This window comes from Jaculus jaculus, chromosome 1, assembly GCF_020740685.1.
Source record: "Jaculus jaculus isolate mJacJac1 chromosome 1, mJacJac1.mat.Y.cur, whole genome shotgun sequence".
NCBI classification, from domain to species: Eukaryota; Metazoa; Chordata; class Mammalia; order Rodentia; family Dipodidae; genus Jaculus; species Jaculus jaculus.
In genome coordinates this window covers 220,661,966-220,681,242 of record NC_059102.1, presented here as the reverse complement: position 1 = coordinate 220,681,242, position 19,277 = coordinate 220,661,966, and the positions used below count along the sequence as shown (strand labels likewise).

Sequence of the window (19,277 nt, the reverse complement as noted above, 5' to 3'; positions counted from 1 at the left end):
ACCTGAGGTTGCAATGCATAAGGAAAAGGGATTTGTCTAGTACAGTTTTAGAGGTTGATTTCTTTGGCCTCTGGTGAGAGCCTCAAGGCACATGGCATCACAGTGCTGTAGGCAGATCATATGGAGAGACAGGAAATCAGAGGAATTCTAGGGCTAGCCTCACTTCTTCACAGTTTCTTGATCCAGTAGGAACTAACCTGAGAGCAATACATTGGTCTCTTCCAAGGTTAGCAACCCCAATGACTGAATTATTTTGCTGTGAGTTGTGCATGTGTGTATTAGTTAAAGGTCCCACTACTTCCCCCGCACATGATCCTTTGAGGAATACAATACATATCCAGTTAGATAGTGCAAAGACTCACCAGGGGTATTAAATATCTGCCACATGAATTAGTTTCTCACAGGCCATTCTGTGAGAAAATGCATATGAATGGGTCCTGAGAAATCAGGGTGGACAGTTTTGGGCCATAGCAATGGATGACTTTATTGTGTTGTTATAAAATGTCTTTAAACATTCAGAGAGAAATATTCTCTGGAACAAGACATTCGAGAAAAGGAAGAGGCAATCAGACAAAAAACCAACGAAGTTCAGGTAGGGACGCTACTTGTTTGGTTTGGGTTAAGTGTAGGGAGGGGCCATGGGGCTTGAACCTTGAGGACTTTAGAATGATTTAATTGGTAGTACTGGGTGTTTTTATTTTTTATTTTTTACCACACTCAGCAATTGGTGGTGTTGAGAATGGAACCCAGGGTTTCACACATGCTCTGCAGGTGTACTGCTGACTTGCAGCCCAGCCCAGGGTTTGGACAGGGTTTGTTGGTCACATAGTCAGTGCTTGTTGGTCTCCCTTAGGAATTACAAAATGATCTCGACCGGGAAACAAGCAGTTTGCAGGAGCTGGAAGCTCAAAAACAGGATGCTCAAGACCGCTTGGACGAGATGGACCAGCAGAAGGCCAAGCTGAGAGACATGCTGAGTGATGTGAGGCAGAAGTGTCAGGATGAGACCCAAATGGTTAGTCTTCATGGGGAGTACTTCCAGGCTTCCCTTCCTTCAATTGCCTGAAAATGCCACTGGGATGCCATATGCTTGTTCAAGGGAGTCACTTAAAATATCACATGGAGGGCTCAGCAGTTAAAGGCACTTGATTGCAAAACCTAACAGCCGTTTGATTCCCCAGTACTCATATAAAGCCAGATACACAAATTGGTGCATGCATTTGGAGTTTGTGTGCAGTGGCTAGAGGCCCTGGTATTCTTTCTGTGTCTCTCTTCTCTCTGTCTGGCTCTGCCTGCAAATAAATAAATATCATATGAAAGCCAAGGTGGTGAACACCTTTAATCCCAGCACTCACGAGGCAGAGGTAGGAGGATCACTCTAAATTCAAGGCCAGCTTGGGGCTACAGAATGAGTTCCAAGTCAGCCTGGGCTATAATGAGACTCAAACTAAAAAAAAAGCCAGGTGTGGTGGTTTATTCCCAGCACTCAGGAGGCAAGAGTAGAAGGATTGCCATGAGTTCGAGGCCATCCTGAGACTATATAGTGAATTCCAGGTCAGCCTAGACTACAACAAGACCCTACCTCGAAAAAACCAAAAACAAACAAACAAAAATTACATGGAAAATGCCCTAGCATTTGAAGCCTGACTAATGCAATCCATCTGTGAATAAATGTGAGAGCACCTCATCTTGGTGGTGTGTGTCTCACTTCAGAGAGAAGGCTCTAAGTGCCCCTCCCACCTCTGGTGTCTTTCTCCACTGCTTGTCACATACTGGACTGCAGTCCCAGCTAACTGAAAAAACCATACACCTATCTCTATGGCTGTGCAGGAGCTTCTGTCCTGGGGACAGACTGCTCATGCTTGGCACAGGCCACGCCCTTCCCAATTCTAATACCATCTACTATCAGCTACATGAGCACAAGCCTATTTGCCTTTTTGGTTGTCCATCCATGCCCCCCCCCCCCAACTCCCTGTGCTAGGGACAGACCAGGACCTTCTCTGTGGTTGGCAAGTGCTCTGTTGAGCCACAGCCCTATCTGTCTTTCTGTCCGTCCGTCTGTCTGTCTGTCTGTCTGTCTGTCTGTCTATCTATCTATCTATCTATCTATCTATCTATCTATCTATCTATCTATCTATTTATCTATCTAAGAGAGAGAGAGAGAGTATATGGGTGTGCCAGGGACTCCTGCCTCTGCAAACGAACTCCAGATGCATGTATCACTTTTTGTGTCTGGCTTTATATGGGAACTGGGGAATTAAATCCAGGATGTTTGGCTTTGCAAGCAAGTGCCTTTAACCACTGAGCCATCCCTTCAGCCCACCTTTTCATTTTTGCCTTCAGTTTGGGGTAGACAGTTTTCCTGTGAGGAAGCCAGACATCTGAGCTCGGGCTAGATGGCTGCCTCCTGGGGTGAACCTATTTGAAGGAGATCAAGTAACATTTCTCAGAGTTGTGTTTAACCTGGCATTATGGATCTACCATTCAAAATTCATTCATTCGTTTGTAGTTTTTTCTTTTGTTTGTTTTGAGGCAGTATCTTACTCTGTAGCACAGGCTGCTTTGAACACACTATGGAGACCAGGCTGGTTTCAAATTCATGACCATACACCTGTCTTGGACTTCAAATGGTGGGTTTATAGGCATGAACCACCATGCCTAGCTTATTTATTTTGAGACAGGGTGTCAGCTGAAGGCTGGCCTGGAACTTGACATCTTCCATACTGCCATGCCTGGAAGATCTGTCTTTTTGAGGTAGGGTCTCTTATAGTCCAGGCTAGCCTGGAGCTCACTATGTATTTGAGGCTGACATGGAACTGATCCTCCTGCCTGCATCTCCCCAGTGCTGGGATTACAGATGTGTACCATCATGCCTGGTCCATACAGTGCTGGAAATGGAACCTAGGACTTTGTGCATGCTAGGCAAACACTCTACCAACTGGAGCGTATCTCCAACCCTAAATTATTTATTTTCATTGATGTATACTAGTTGCATACATTTCTGGGGTACCTCAAGATACTTGAGTACATGTGTACAACATAAGATCACATCAGGATGATTGGCATGGTCCTTGACCATGACAAGTTTCTTTGTACTGGAAACATTCAGAACCCTCTGCTAGCTATTTTGAGATGTACAGTTAAAAGTGTCACCAACATCACACTGGTACTGTCAAACATTAGAAGTAAGCTGGGCGTGGTGGCGCACGCCTTTAATCCCAGCACTCGGAAGGCAGAGGTAGGAGGATTGCCATGAGTTCAAGGCCACCCTGAGATGACAGAGTTAATTCCAGGTCAGCCTGGACCAGAGTGAGACCCTACCTCAGAAAAAAAAAACAAAAAACAAAAACACATTAGAAGTAGCTGGGCGTGGTGGCTCTAATCCCAGCAGTGGAAGGCAGAGGTAGGAGGATCACTGTGAGTTCAAGGCCACCCTGAGACTCCATAGTGAATTCCAGGTCAGCCTGGGCTAGAGTGAGACCCTACCTCGAAACACCAAGAAAACATTAGAAGTTATTCCTCATGAGTGGCTCCAGGAGAACCAATTCACAGTTTCTTCTGTTGCTGCTGCTTCCTCCTCCTCCTTCCCCCTCCCCAGGCTCTGGCCACCACTGTTCTATTCTCTGCTTCTTCTTTTTTTTTAAAATTATTTCTTTGTGCGCTTGCATATGCATGTGTATGTGTCCGTCCAGTCTATATGCATGCGTTCATGCACCAGGGGTTCTACCACAATCTAATGCCTATTTGGCTTTATGTGGGTGGCTGGGGAATTGAACCCTGGACTGGCAGGCATTGCAGGCAAGAGATTTGAACTGCTGAGTCCTCTCCCCAACCCCCTCTCTGCTTGTTTTTGTGAGATAGGATCTCATTAATCCAAGCCAGACTGGAACTCTTCATCCTCCTCCCTCAGCCTCCCAAGTTCTGAGATGACAGGTATGCACCACTGCGCTCAACCAACTCTGACATAATTTTTCAGCTCCATATGGTGAAAACACATAATATTAGTCTCTTTGTGTCCAACTTTCGGATTCTTCTCACGTCTCACTTCAGATCTCATCATTGAAAACACAAATCCAGTCTCAGGAATGTGACTTGAAATCCCAGGAGGATGACCTGAACCGTGCCAAGTCAGAGCTGAGCCGGCTACAGCAGGAGGAAACACAGCTGGAGCAGAGCATCCAGGCCGGGCGCGCCCAACTGGAGACCATCATCAGATCCTTGCAGTCCACACAGGATGAGATCAACCAGGTACTACTGTCTGGGTGTGTGGTTGGCCACACTGACCACACTGCTATGAGCCAAGACTTCCTTCTTTCTCACTCACCAATGTGTGGGGATCAGCAGGCACTGTGAAGATTAGTTGAAAAGGACTTCCTGGGCTGTGGCCTGGAGTCTGACACACTCTGGCCTGAAGGCTTCTCTTCCCCTAGAACACTTTCCTTCTCGCATGGCACAGCCAGGTGGGAACTTTGCTGGAGGGAAGTGGCTATGGGGGCTTCATGTTTTGTTGTTAATTTATGTTTGTAGGGTTATTTTCTTTCTTTTTCTTTCATCCCTTAGAGTCTGAAATCAAGATGGGTCCCAGTACACACATAGACATAGTACTAGTAATGACTTAATAGTAATAATGGCTTCTGCTTCCAGGCATACTGGCACATGCCTTTAATCCCAGCACTTGGGGAAGCAGAGGTAGGAAGATCGCTATGAGTTCAAGGCCACTGTGAGACTACATAGTGAATTCCAGGTTAGCCTGGGCTAGAGTGAGACCCTACTTTGAAAAAAAAAATGGCTGCTGCTTATCAGTGCCCATCCTGACAGTTCCACTGTAGCCATTTTCCCTTCATTACTTTATTGTTTTTCTTTTTCTTTTTTTTTTATGGCCAAATTAAAAAAAAATTTTTTTGTTTATTTTTATTTATTTATTTGACAGCAATAGACAGAGAAAAAGGCAGAGAGAGAGAATGGTCACGCCAGGGCTTCCAGCCATTGCAGACGAATTCCAGATGCGTGTGCCTCCTTGTGCAGCTGGCTAACGTGGGTCCTGGGGAATCGAGCCTTGAGCCAGGGTCCTTAGGCTTCACAGGCAAGCGCTTAACCGCAAAGCCATCTCTCCAGCCCTCAAATGGCCAATTTTTTTTATTTGACTAAATTCATATTCATGCATATGCATGAGTCTCCCTTGTCTATAAGACGGGCAATAAAAAACCCAAGCAGCCTTGTACAGAATAGTGAAAATGCCAAGGAAGAGGGCAGTCTACAGCTTTACTGTAGGATAAATATATATATATAATATGTATATATTTCTAAAAGACCCCTCTCCCTTTGGCCATATCAACTTTCAGTTCAGATCATAAATACAGACGTTTCCAAAATCACTTCTTCTCCAAGATCTTCAATGCTGTCATCATCCACCTCTGGCCATTTTTCCTGAATGACATCAATTATGTCATCTGTGAAGTCTCCCTGAATGATGATCTCATGCTCCCCTGTTACTGAGGCACCACAGGAGAATTTCTGAGCAAAAAATCTTTGTGCTTCTTTAAGATGAATTTCAAAAGTTGCAAGGCCACACACTCTTGTCACATATTTCTTCTTTGCTCTGGGAATTTTTGCTATAGTAACCTTTTGTGGTACGGTCTTCTTTTTCTGTTTTATTTGACCTCTTCCACCTTGCTTTTGCTTTTTCTTCTCCTCTTCTTCTATTGTTCCTTGACTTTCACTAATTCCAGTTTCTTGTTTGGGTGAATTTTCTACAGTGAGTTTTGCAAATTCATTTGGAAAGTTCTTCTCTAACCATTGCCTACATTTAGCAACATCAGGCATATATTCACAGTACTCTGTTGGTAATGAACAAACTCCACAATAAAGGACTCGAAGAGGATAATCAACATCTAACTTGCACTGTTCTTCATATCTCCTTTGCAGTCAGCCCCACTGGATTCAGAAATGTCAGTAGCCATTTCACAAACCTAGGCGGTCGCACAGCAGCAGCCCCTGCTGCCTCAGCGCCCGCCAGCTGAAGTTACACATGCAGCTCCTCTTCCCTGGCTAGAGCAGCTCCAGAGCCCCTGTTATTTTTCTTGAGGCAGGATCTCACCATATAATTCAAGCTGGCATTGAATTTGTGGTCTTCCTGCCTCAGCTTCCCGAGTGCTGAGATAGCAGGTATGTACCACCATGCTCAGTCAGACTGTCATTTTTAATACAAAAGGAGCATTAATGTAAAAGACGCAGTGAGGGTTGGTTCCTGACCTGAGTTCATGTAGTGCATGTAAGACAGAGCTCTCCCAACATCACTTTCTCTTCCCAGGCTTCACTGAAGTTCCTTTTTCAGGAGTGAGCATAAAGGAAATTGACTGTTGACTGGCTTTACACAGATTGTGTTTTAGATTTTGTCCAGTTTTTGTTTGTTTCTTTGTTTGTTAACATTTGTGTAAGCATGGGCCTCTATCAGGCACCAGGCATGCAGAGCCCCCTGAAGCAGCAGGGGTTTTCTCATCTTAGTGTTGATATGATAGTCTTTTCTGTCTGGTGATACTGTCCACCTGCTCCATCCACCTGTGCGAATTCCTCAGGTCAGGCTTCTTATTGGATGCATATGAGCCCCCCTTGATGCTCATGGTGTTTGTCTTGCAGGCAAGGAGCAAGCTGTCACAACTGCAAGAGAGCCGCCTGGAAGCCCACCGGAACCTGGAGCAGTATGACCAGGCGCCCGAAGGGGTGTCCGGTGCCAGCCTGCCCAGCCTAGCTGGCTTGAGTGAAGGCATCTCGCTGGCAGAAAGGGGCAGTTTTGGAGCCATGGTAAAGGTTGAATAAGCATCTCACATCCTGCGTGTGCTCTGCTCCACCTGTGGGAACTGTACACAGTGCTGGGTTTCTGTCTATGAACAACTGTGGCCCCTTGTTTTGCTGTCACTTTGTGTTGGCCAGGAATGGTGGCCACAGTCCATCCTGGTGTCCAGAGCATGCCCATGATCATCCTGAGTGATCTGTTAAACCCAGTTTTAATGACTACCATCTCCATGGAAACATTATTGTTGGGCCCACCTCCAAATTCACCAGATTGCTTTGTAAGCCTAGCCAAAAATCCATATTCAAGTTCTTCACACTTGTGGAAATCCTATATTCTACTGGTGTTGGTGGGGGGGGGGGTCGAGTGGAGGGGAGCTCCCTTCCTGTATATGTGTTTCTACAAGGAACACCTCAAAAGTACATAGTGTCCTTAAGAAATGGATGGGGGTGAGGCTCAGTGGTGAGCACTTGCCCAACATGTGTAAGGCCCTGGGTTTCATCCTTAGCTGGGCTTGGTGGCACACGCCTTTAATCCCAGCACTTGGGAGGCAGAGGTGGGAGGATCACTGTGAGTTTGAGGCCACCCTGAGACTACATAGTGAATCCGGTCAGCCTGGATTACAGCAAGACCCTACCTTGAAAAACCAATATAAAAAAAAAGGAAAAGAAAAGAAAAAAAGGCAAAAAAAAAAAGGCAGGTATGTTCCAGGAGGTTGCCAATTCAGCATCAGTTGGCCTTTCCTGGAGTCCGGGTTGCCTTTAAAACCTTATCACTGGGCTGGAGAGATGGCTTGGTGGTTAAGCACTTGCCTGTGAAGCCTAAGGACCCCAGTTCGAGGCTCGATTCCCCAGGACCCACGTTAGCCAGATGCACAAGGGGGTGCACGCATCTGGAGTTCATTTGCAGTGGCTGGAGGCCCTGGTGCGCCTATTCTCTCTCCCCCTCTCTCTCTCTCTCCCTCTCTCTCTCGGTCATTCTCAAATAAATAAATAAAAATGTATTAAAAATATATTTAATTTATTTAAAAAAAAAAACCTTATCACTTTATGTCATGCCCTAGGCTTTGGTCTCTAGCTGTCTGAGCCACTGGCATCCAGATGAGTGTGACTTCTTTCTCTGGTTGTCATTGCTTTGTCCTGCATTGCAGTGTCTATCACCTTAGCCCCAAGCCTGGGGCTGGCTGGGCTTGGTGTTCCAGGGTGCTGTGCTGATATTAATGCTGCTATCACTACCACTTCTTCCAGCGCATTGCCTTAGCTTCTCTGTGCCTCTTCACTGGTCCTGTGATCTGATCACACTGTAAGCACAGTTACCTCTTGTCATTTCTCCAAGTGTTTCCTTCCTAGGTTCCAGTAGCTTACGGAGAATCTGCATGTGCCTCCCCTGTGAGTCCTCATCTCTCTTGTATCTGGCCTAATGTCACCATGCTCTTGTCTCCCTCTGCTTCTCAGGGTCTCTTTACTGTTGGCCTTGCAAACAGGTAAATAAGTCTCCCCCCCCCCCCATGGACCTCTCAGGAGCATCTTATCTACATGTAACCTGAGGGTCTCTCTTTTTTTTTCATGGAATTACTGTGGAATTCCTCACGCTGCGTGCAGCCTATTGTTGGTGTATTTTGCCTCATAGTCTTGCTCCTCACTCCAGTCTGATTCTCCACTCACACAGCTAGCCTGTCTTGTTTCCTTGTCTGGAGAAGAGTTTCCTCTTAATCCTTCTATCAATTTGATCCAACCTGTATCCTTGGACAAAAGTTGACAACAGCCAGGTGTCATGATGCAAGCCTTTAATCCCAGCACTCGCAAGGCAGAAGTAGGGGAATGAGTTTGAGGCCGGCCTGAGACTAAGTGAATTCCACGTCAGCCTGGGCTTAAAGCGAGACCCTACCTCAAAAAAAAAAAAAAAAAAAAGTGGCAACAAAGTGACAATTTGTAAGTGGCCTGTGGTTCCCCACTGCCACCATCAAAGCTTTTTCTTAAAAAAAAAAAAAAAATTCCTTTCTTGTTAGTTTTGTTTTATCTTTTAAGGGCAAATTTTCCACAACAGTCCCTGTGGAATATAGACATCAAATATGTTACATAGGAACTTATAATTGGTGTGTGGGAAAAAAAAAAAGACTCACATCTCCTTGTACTAATACAGTTTTAAAAGCATTTGGAGGCCCTGTATCCATTTCTTAATAAATACTTTGAAGCAAGGTCTTTGTTCAATGTTCGTCTCATGACTAAATGGAGCAGAGTGTTCTCTTTGTGGGCTGCTGGTGGGGGCTGAGCTCCCAGAGAACAGTGTAACCAGAGGGGCACATCTAGAACTTTCTATGGGAAATTTGTCTCAAGTTTCTTAGCCCAGTATTAAGTTCACATAATGTCACTTTGTCCTAAAGACATAGGCTTTATTTTATTTTATTTTTTTGGTTTTTTGAGATAGGGTCTCACTCTGGTCCAGGCTGACCTGGAATTAATTATGTAGTCTCAGGGTGGCCTCGAACTCTTGGCAATCCTTCTACCTGGCCTCCTGAGTGCTGGTGATTAAAGGCGTGCACTGCCAAGCCTGGCTTTTTTTTTTTTTTTGAGGTAGGGTTTCATGTTCATGCTAGCACAAACTGAGTGCTCCTCCTGCCTCAGTCTCCTGAGTGCTGAGCCACCATGGCCAGCTCCAGAAACAGGATTCTTAAAACCATTACATACTTATTACTTAATATTTTTGCATTGCTGATGTAGCCCAGAGCCTTCTGCATGGTAGGCAAAGGCACTGTTGCCAAGCCTCACCCCCAGCCCTAAGCCATCTTTTATTACTTGTCTTTTCTGGATACCCAGAAACTTCTTTAGCACCATTGCATTTGCCATGCCTGTTTCCTAAGAAGGGCAGAACTTAAGAACCGCTACTGATTTTGTCATTTGAAATATTTAACCTTAGAAGCTGGGGTTGGCTCAGAGTAGAGCAATTGCCAAGGCTATGCGAGGCCCTGGGTTCTGTCCCCTGGACTACAAGTAAATAGATAAATAAAGTTAAATAAATGTATTTTGCCTCACCCTAGTACAATTACACATACAATGTCTCAGTCAACAAGGGACCACATGATTCACTTGTCCCAGAAGATGGCATCCATTAGTGGTATCATATACATACTGGTTTGTACATGTGTGCACACAATGTTATGGCCAAGCAATGCAGTTCTCAGAATGTCATACATGGTGAGGCCTATATCTTTCTGTTGCATTCATGACCCCTAAGTTGATAGATATAATCAGTTCTCCTTGGTGGGTGGTAGGGGTGCTAGAGTACATGGCAGTTTTCAGCTCTGAGTCTAACATGGAACAAAAGCCACTTCTACTTACTCTAGCTCTATGAATCTTCCTGGTGTGTGTTCTTTGTGTGGCTGGAGATAAAACCCAGGGCTTATGCACATTGTGCAAGTGCTTTCTACCCAGCAGCACCCAGCAACACTTCAGAGGTACCCTTGATGGGAAGGGAGCCTTCCCTTTGCTGTTTGAGCTCCTCCTGGGGTGTCAAAGCCAAGCTGTTCAGGCAGGGGGCATAGCTGAGCTTCTTAAATCTCCCTTGTTCCTCCATAGCCTTCCATTCATCATCACTCAGGAAACTTACCTGTAAATTAGCAACCCTTCAGAACCAAACAGAAGCTTCCACTCAAGCTAAGCATTATGACTGACTCCCTCATCCAGGTCATCCCCATTGTTCTTCTCTGTCTTCTGAAGCACATTTATTCCTGATACCACTGTGCAGTGTAAGAGGTCCAGAGATTTCACTTGATCAGGACTTCCATTTTCTCCACACATCAGTTGGTGTCCTTGAACTTCCATGGCCTCTTGAGGGCTGTGTGTATCTTGTGTGTATCTTGTGGTCATGAATGCCTTGCTGTCTATATGGAGGCTAGGCATGGTCATTGGTACACTGTTGTGGTTGCTTTATAACTTGTCTGAGAGCCTGGAATCCCTGGCTGGGGAAGGCCTATGTTCAGAGGCTCTAGGGAATTGGTCCCAAGTAAAGAAATAATTCATTCACTTCCCTTCATCACCAACAGTCTGCACTGGTGGCTTTTAAAAAAAAAAAATTATGTATTTATTTATTTATTTAAAGAGTCTTGCCATGTAACCCAGGCAAGCCTAAAACACTCTCTAACTCAGACTGGCCTTCTGATCTTCTGATTTAGCCTTCCTACTATTAGGGTGATGTGCATCACCACCCCTGGTTGGTACTTCCTCTTAACCCAGTTTCTCTGGGGATCATCCTGCTGCCCCCATGCTCAGCTACCCCAGTGTAGAAGCAAAGCAGTCTTATTAGAAATTTTGATCTTGGGCTTGGTGTAGTGGCATGCACCTTATAATCCTAGCCCTCGGGAAGCAGAGGTAGGAGGATCACTGTGAAATGGAGGCAACCCTGAGACCATACCTCAAAAAACAAAACAAAATTATTATTATTATTGCTATGTTTGGTTTTTCGATGTAGGGTCTCACTTTAGCTCAGGCTGACCTGGAATTCTCTATGTAGTCTCAGGGTGACCTCAAACTCACTGTGGTCCTCCTACTTCTGCCTCCCAAGTACTGGGATTAAAGGTGTGTGCCACCACACCTGGCTTCAAAATTAATTTTGTATGGTTTACTTTTTTACGACTCTTGATATGCATTTCCAATTTTAGCCCATAAAATATATTTCCAACAAAAAAAATTAATTTTGTGAGCTGGGCATGGGGGTGCACTCTAATCCCAGCACCTGGGAGGCAGAGGTAGGAGGAGTGCCATGAGTTCAAGGCCACCCTGAGACTACATAGTGAGTTCCAGGTCAGGACTAGAGGGAGACCCTACTTCACAAAACAAAACAAAACAAAAAAATAATTTTGTGCCTGAGGGCTCCCTGGTTAAAAGCACTTGATTGCAAAGTCTGCCAGGATAGGTTCGATCCCCCAGTACCCACATAAAGTCAGACACAGTAGTGGCACATGCATCTGGCATTTGTTTGCAGTGGCAAGAGGCCCTAGCACACTCATTCTCTCTCAAATAAATATATGTACGTGTGTATATACTACCCTTTTGGTTTTTTGAGGTAGAGTCTCACACTAGTCCAGGCTGACCTGGAATTCACTCTGTCATCTCTGGGTGGCCTTGAACTCACAGCAACCCTCCTACCTCTGCCTCCCGAGTGCTGGGATTAAAGGCGTGCGCCACCACGCCCAGCTTACTACCATATTTTTTAAAAGAAAGTTTCCTCTTGGACCTTTTATGTCACCCTCCAAATTACTGTGTACTTTCATAGGCACCCAAGCTTGGAAATGATTTGGTCATGGTTTGGATAACAGGTCGATTTGCCAGACTACTAGTAGGCAGTAGTGTATCATCAGGGATGAAGTTGTACTTTTTAAAAACATGGTAGTGGGACAGTCATGTTTTCTCGAGAGTGTCTGTATTAAGCCAGATAAACCCTTCATGTCTAAACCAAGGATGTTCTTTGCAGAATCACATGCTTACCCCTCTCAGGCAGTTTTCCATATGAAAATATGTTCTTCAAAAGTATTTTTTTCTCTTCTGCTTTGAATATACATGCTGTTTCTAGAAATAAGCACTTATAAAAAATGCAAAGTGTCACATATGCTTTAGTAATTCTAACTGCACCAGTCTCACCCTAACCCTCATTTCCTCATCAGATGAAAATAGCCCATTTGTTTCTTGGTGTAGAAAGTAGGTAGAGGAGGTTGTTTTCGATTTAGGGTTTTTTTTTTAATTTTATTTATTTATTTTTCATTATTATTACTATTATTTTGGTTTTTCAGGGTAGGTTTGAGGCCAGCCTGGGCAGCATATAAGACCCCACTCAAAAAATAATTTTTTTTTGAGGTAGAGTCTCACTCTGGCCCAGGCTGACCTGGAATTAACTATGTAGTCTCAGGGTGTCCTCAGACTCAACATGCCCAGATGATTTAGGGTTCAAATATATATAATTTTTATTTATTCATTCACAAGCAGTGTGAGAGAGGCAGGGCCTCCAGCTTCTGGGTACTAGGGAATCAAACCTAGGTCATTAGGTTTTGCAAGGAAACACCTTTACTGCTGAGCCATCTCTTCAGATCAGTTTAGGGTTTTTGAGACAGGACCCAGTCTGATCTGGAACTCCTGATCTTCCTGCCTCTGCCTCCTGAGTACTGAGATACCAGGGTGAATCTACCAAGAGCTGTTCCTTTAATCGCCCACAGAGGTAGTATAACATAAAGATAGTGGAAATGCTGGGAAAAGTAGCTCAGTTGATAAAGTACTTGTCTCAAAAGCATAAACAAGCTGGGTGTGGTGGCGCACGCCTTTAATCCCACACTTGGGAGGCAGAGGTAGGAGGATCACCAAAAGTTTGAGGCCACCCTGAGACTACATAATGAATTCCAGGTCAGCCTGAACCAGAGCGATACCCTACCGAAAAACCAAAAAACAAAAAACAAAAAACAAAAAAAAAAAAAGAAAGCATGAGCAAGCTAGTGAGATATCTTAGTGGTTAAGGCACTTGCCTGTGAAGCCTAAGGACCCATGTTCAACTCCCCAGATCCCTCATAAACCAGACACACAAAGTAATGCGTGCACAAGGTGGCACATGCGTCTGGAGTTTGATTACAGTGGCTGGAGGCCTTGGTACGACAATTCTGTCCTCTTTAAAAAGAAAATAAAGGATGAGGACCTGAGTTCAATCCCCAGAATCCACATGGTGGTACACATCTATAATCCCAGTGCTGGAGAGAGAGAGGGAGGGAGGGAGGGAATGAGAGAGAGAGAGAGGAGAATTCCTGGCCAGTTAGTCTAACTGAATCAGTGAGCTCCAGACCAATGAGAGATCCTGTCTCAAAGAAAGGTAGATGGCATGCCTAAAGGATGACCCTTAGACCAGGCGTGGTGGTGCACACCTTTAATCCCAGCACTCAGGAGGCAGAGGTAGAAGGATTGCTGTGAGTTCAAGGCCACCCTGAGACTACCTAGTGAATACCAGGGCAGCCTGGGCTAGAGCAAAACCCTACCTCGAAAAAACAAACAAAAAAGGAATGACCCTTAGGTCATCTGGCCACACACACGAACTTACAGCGCGCGCGCACACACACACAAACACGCAAAAAACAAACAAGCAAACCAATAACAACATAAAACAAACATGGTGAGGATGGTCATGCCCTAGGAGTGAGACTTGTGCTGTAGAGTTAGGTTAGCCTTTACCACTCCTTATGACATTTCCACAAATGTTACTTTATCCTCAGTGAATAAAAAATTTGTTTTACATGTACCCCCCAAACACAAAATGGCCTGGGTATCTATGACCTCACAGTGCCTGACACTACCTACACAAGACCATCATAATAGGAGGAAAAGATTATGACATCAAAATAAAAGAGACTGATTGAGAGGGGAAGGGGATATGATAGAGAATGGAGTTTCAAAGGGGAAGGTTGGGGGGTGGGGTAGGGCACTACCGTGGGATATTTTTAATAACCATGAAAGTTGTTAATAATAAAAAAATATCAAAAGAAAATCACCTTTAATCCCAGCACTCAGGTGGCAGAGATAGGAGGATTGCCGTGAGTTCGCGACCACCTTGAGACGATGTAATTAATTCCAGGTCAGCCTGGGCCAGAGTGAGACCCTACCTCCAAAAAAAAATTTTTTTTTTTTGAGTGGGGGTCTTATATGCTGCCCAGGCTGGCCTCAAACCCTTGGGATTAGGCTTTCCTTCAGCCTCAGCCTTCCAAATAGCTTGCAGTATTCATGTGTGCCACAATGCCTGGCTAAAGAAAAATAAATGAAAAAGCATAATTGGCAGGGCATGGTGGTTTGCACCTTTAATCCTAGCACCTAGGAGGCAGAGGTAGGATTGCTGTGAATTTGAGGCCACCAAAAAAATAGAGTGAATTCCAGGTCTGCCTGGGCTAGAGTGAGACCCTACCTTGAATAACCAAAAAATAATAATAAATAAATATGTTAAGCATAGTTATTAAGTAGACATAGAGTAAAAATTTGTCTTCTTAACAATTTTTTTAAAGTCAAATTTTAAAAATGTTTATTTATTTGAGAGCAACAGACAGCTAGAGAATGTATGTCCCAGGACCTCTAAGCACTGCAAACAAACTCCAGATGCTACACGACCTTGTGCATCTGCTGCATGTGGGTTCTGGGGAATCAAACCTGGGTCATTAGGCGTCTCAGTCAAGTGCCTTAACTGCTAAGCCATCTCTCTAGCCATTTTTTTTTCTCCCCAAGGTAGGGTTTTACTCTAGCTCAGGCTGTCCTGAAATTCACTATATGGCTTTGAACTCACAGCAATCTCTGTACCTTTGCTGAGTGCTGAGATTAAAGGTGTGCACCACCACACCCGGCTGTCTTTTGTTTTTAAAGGCAATTTTTAAAAATTATTTATTTATTTGAGAGAGAGAAGCAGCCAGAGTTCTTAACCATTTTTAAGTGTACAGTGTGTGGCAGTTTAGCCCATACACCTGAACTGAGAGCTTTATCTACCCAAACTGAAATTTTGTCCTCATTTAATACTCCAGTCTTTCCACAGCCCCTGGCACCCATTTTACTTTCTGTCTCTGAATGTGATTTCATAGGAGTGGGATCACAGTGTTATCTCTGGGTGGCTGGCTTATTTCCACTTAGCATGGTATCCTCATGGATCATTCATGTTGTATGTGACAGAATTTCATACTTTTTCAATAATGTTTTACTGTGGATAGACCTCCTCCCCATTGTTTTCTCATTCATCTGTTTATCTATATTTGGGCTGTTTCTAGTCAGTGACTTATTTATATTTAATTGTGTTTTGGTGGGTTTTTTTTGAGAGAAACAGAATGGGCGCTCCAGGGCCTCTAACCACTGCAAACAAACTCTAAATGGATGTACCACCTTGTACATCTGGTTTACGTGGGTCCTAGAGAGTCAAACCTAGGTCCTTTGGCTTTGCAGGCAAACACCTTAACCACTAAGTCATCCCTGAAGTCCCGCTCCATTTTTTATTTTTTATTTTTGGTTTTTTGAGGTAGGCTCTCACTCTAGCCCAGGCTGACCTGGAGTTCACTGTGTAGTTTCAGGGTGTCCTTGAACTTACTGCAGTCCAACTACCTCTGCCTCCCAAATGCTGGGATGAAAGGCATGTGGCACCACGCCCAACAGTGGTTTGTTTTTTAAGTCATTATCTTCAGGGTCACACTATGTCAAAATTTTCAAGTGTCAGGTATAGAATTCTGTGCTTGATACTAACCAGAAATAACTCAATCTCCTGTCTTTTCCAACATTCTAGGAAGATCCTTTCAAAAATAAAGCCTTATTATTTAGCAACAACACGCAAGAATTACATCCAGACCCCTTCCAGGCAGAGGACCCTTTCAAGTCTGACCCATTTAAAGGAGCTGACCCCTTCAAAGGTACCACTGGGGCCCACTTTCTTACCGAGGGGCTGTTTTCCTTATGGTACTTGAACCTGTCACATGCTAACTGGAGAAACCAAGACATCACACAGTCTGAATGGAGGAGTACAGACCTCATTAGCTTTGGTTTATATCCCTAAAGAGCAAAAGCACAGAAGTGTTCTGGGAAAGGCTCTAGTTGCCCCCTCAACCCCAACCCTTTCCTCAGCCCTCATCGGGCTAGCAAATTTATTCTTCCTTCCAGATTGGTGTAAGGATCAACAACCATGAGCAAGGTCCTGTAAGCTTAGGTTCCTATGTAAATTTTCATCTCCCAGATCACCCACCAGCTAAGAGTATTGAAGATATATTCAAGAAGCTGCATCCCAGGGCTGGAGGGATGGCTTAGTGGTTAAGGCACTTGCCTGCAAAGCCAAATGACCCAGGTTCAATTCCCCAGGACTCACATAAGCCAGATGCACAAGGTGGCACATGTGTCTGGAGTTTGCAGTGGCTAGAGGCCCTGGCTTGCCATTCTCTTCTTTCCTGTCATCTCCCCCTACCCTTAAATAAATTTTAAAATATTAAAAAGAAGTCCCATCCCTAGCTTCTCTGTGTTCTTCAGAACTGAACTTACATGTGGAAAGGACACATTTGTTGTTGGTTTTCTTTTTCTTTCTTTTTGTTTGTTTTTAATATATTGTTTATTTATTAGAGAAAGGCAGAAGGAGAGGGAGAATGGGCGCGCCAGGGCCTCCAGCCAACTGCAAATGAATTCCAGACACATACACCCACATATTATGCACCTGGCTTATGTGGGTCCTGGAAAGTCAAACTGGGATCCTTTGGCTTTGCAGGCAAATGCCTTACTGCTAAACCCTGTGGTTTTTTTTTTTTGTTTTTTTTTTTTTTAAATTTTATTTATTTGAGAGCAACAGACACAGAGAGAGAAGACAGATAAAGGGAGAGAGAGAGAATGGGCGCGCCAGGGCTTCCAGCCTCTGCAAACGAACTCCAGATGCGTGCGCCCCCTTGTGCATCTGGCTAACGTGGGACCTGGGGAACCGAGCCTCGAACCGGGGTCCTTAGGCTTCACAGGCAAGCGCTTAACCACTAAGCCATCTCTCCAGCCCTAAACCCTGTTTTTTGAGACAGTCTCAGATAAGGCTAGCCTTATTCCTGGTCCTCTTGTCACTACCTCTTATCCAGGAAAATGCCCACCTGTGGCTATGCTTAAGCCCCCACTTTCATATACCAAGGTTACTGTGGGCTCAGGCAGGAAGAGGAAGGAATCACTTCTACCCCTAAACCAGGCCAGGTACCCACTTTCTGGCCTCTCTTGACCCAGCTAAGCATTTCTCTCTTCTCTGCCCTAGGTGACCCGTTCCAGAATGACCCCTTTGCAGAGCAACAGACAGCAGCAACAGGTAAAGGCCTGGGCTTAGTGTTCCTGGCTATGTGCTGAGAATATCCCTGGCCTAGTTCAAGTTGGGCAGCAGGGCAGAACCCAGCTCACCAGTATGACCCTGAGACTTAACCATAAGGTAGCATACAGCATCTGATTATTGTGCATACTTAAGACAGTTTGTTCTATGTAACATCTACACACAGTGGCACTTCTGTCCATTCATATTAGGTATAGTGGTATTGTGATAGAAAAAAATAGTCATTACATGTCACATGAGGTTGATGTCCCATTACTTTTAAATTTTTTTATTTTTTAATATTTTTATTTATTTGCGAGAGAGGGGGAAGAGAGTGTGTGTGGTCATTCCAGGGTCTCTTGATATTGTAAACAAACTCCAGATGTATGTGCTACTTCGGGCATCTGGCTTTACATGGATACTGGGAAATTGAACCCAGGCTTCAAAAGCAAGTACCTTCAACTGTTGAGCCATCTCTCCAGCTCTGTTTTATTTGGTGTTTTTGATTATTTATTTATTTTTATTTATTTGAGAAAAAGAGAGAGAAGCAGAGATAGAGAGAATGGGCATACCAGGGCCTCCAGCCACTGCAAATGAACTCTAGACACATGTGCCTCCTTGTGCATTTGGCTTACATGGGTCCTGGGGAATCGAACCTGGGTCCTTTGTTTTTGCACACAAGTGCCTTAACTGCTAAGCCATTTTCTCATCCCTGTTTGTTTTTGAGTCAGGGTCTCCTATTACTTTGCCTAGGCTGGTCTTGAACTCCTGGGCTCACATAGTCTTCCTGCCTCATAACACCCAGGTGCTATCATATCCCACCTTTGGGCCTCCTGTGGACGTAGTTATTGTTGGGAACCACGTTACCTACTAATTATTTTCTTCTTGAAGTGAAATTCACGTTGCATTAAACAGTCACCATGTTGGCTGGGATGCACACCTTTAATCCAAGGATTTGGGAGGTAGTGGTAAAAGGATTGCTAAGAGTTCAAGGCCAGCCTGAGACTACATAGTGTATTCCAAATTAGCCTGGGCTAGAGCGGAACCCTACCTCAAAAAAAAAAAAAAAAAAAAAAAGGAGCCAGGTGTGGTGGTGTACACCCCAGCACTCAGGAGGTAGAGGTAGAAGGGTTGCCATGAATTTGAAGCCACCCTGAGACTACACAGTGAGTTCCAGGTCATCCTGGGCTAGAGTGAGACCCTACTTTGAAAACCAAAAAAAAGGGTGGGGGGAGCTAGGCATAGTGGTGCACATCTTTAATCCTAGCACTTGGCAGGCAGAGGTAGGAAGATCTCTGAGAGTTTGAGACCACCCTGGGACTACTTAGTGAATTCCAGGTCAGCCTAAGGTAGACTGAGATGCTACCTCGAAAAAAAAGTCACCATTTTAAAGTGCAAAGTTGGGGAACTAGAGAGATAATTGTGCTATAATGTGCTTGCTGCATGAGCATCTCCAGAACCCATGTAGAAGCCAGGCACGAGAGCCCATACCTGTAATCCCAGCACTGGAGAAGTGGACACAGAAGAATCACCAGGGCTTGCTCTCTAGTCTAGTTAATTGCTACACTCAATTAGAGGTCCTTTCTCAAATCAAGATAAGGTGGGGAGTGATTGAGGAACATACTTGGCATCAAACTCTTGTGCATACACAGCACATATAAGCAAAAATAAAATAATAAAG

General features: G+C 44.5%; 1 protein-coding gene and 1 pseudogene across 7 annotated transcripts in view; one reads left to right on the top strand and one right to left on the bottom strand.

Annotated features, from left to right (window-relative positions):
- The window catches only part of Eps15l1 (epidermal growth factor receptor pathway substrate 15 like 1), a 141,665-nt gene that overhangs the window by 73,410 nt on the left and 48,978 nt on the right, over window positions 1-19,277 (top strand). For all 7 annotated transcript variants that reach the window (XM_045148229.1, XM_045148235.1, XM_004665969.2 and 4 more), the window contains 6 exons: window positions 520-592; window positions 854-1,015; window positions 4,051-4,248; window positions 6,637-6,801; window positions 16,067-16,190; window positions 17,549-17,599. In XM_045148229.1, coding sequence (XP_045004164.1) covers window positions 520-592; window positions 854-1,015; window positions 4,051-4,248; window positions 6,637-6,801; window positions 16,067-16,190; window positions 17,549-17,599 — 773 coding nt within the window. The remainder of the gene's footprint in view (window positions 1-519; window positions 593-853; window positions 1,016-4,050; window positions 4,249-6,636; window positions 6,802-16,066; window positions 16,191-17,548; window positions 17,600-19,277) is intronic.
- On the bottom strand, window positions 5,344-5,978 carry LOC101604497 (annotated as a pseudogene).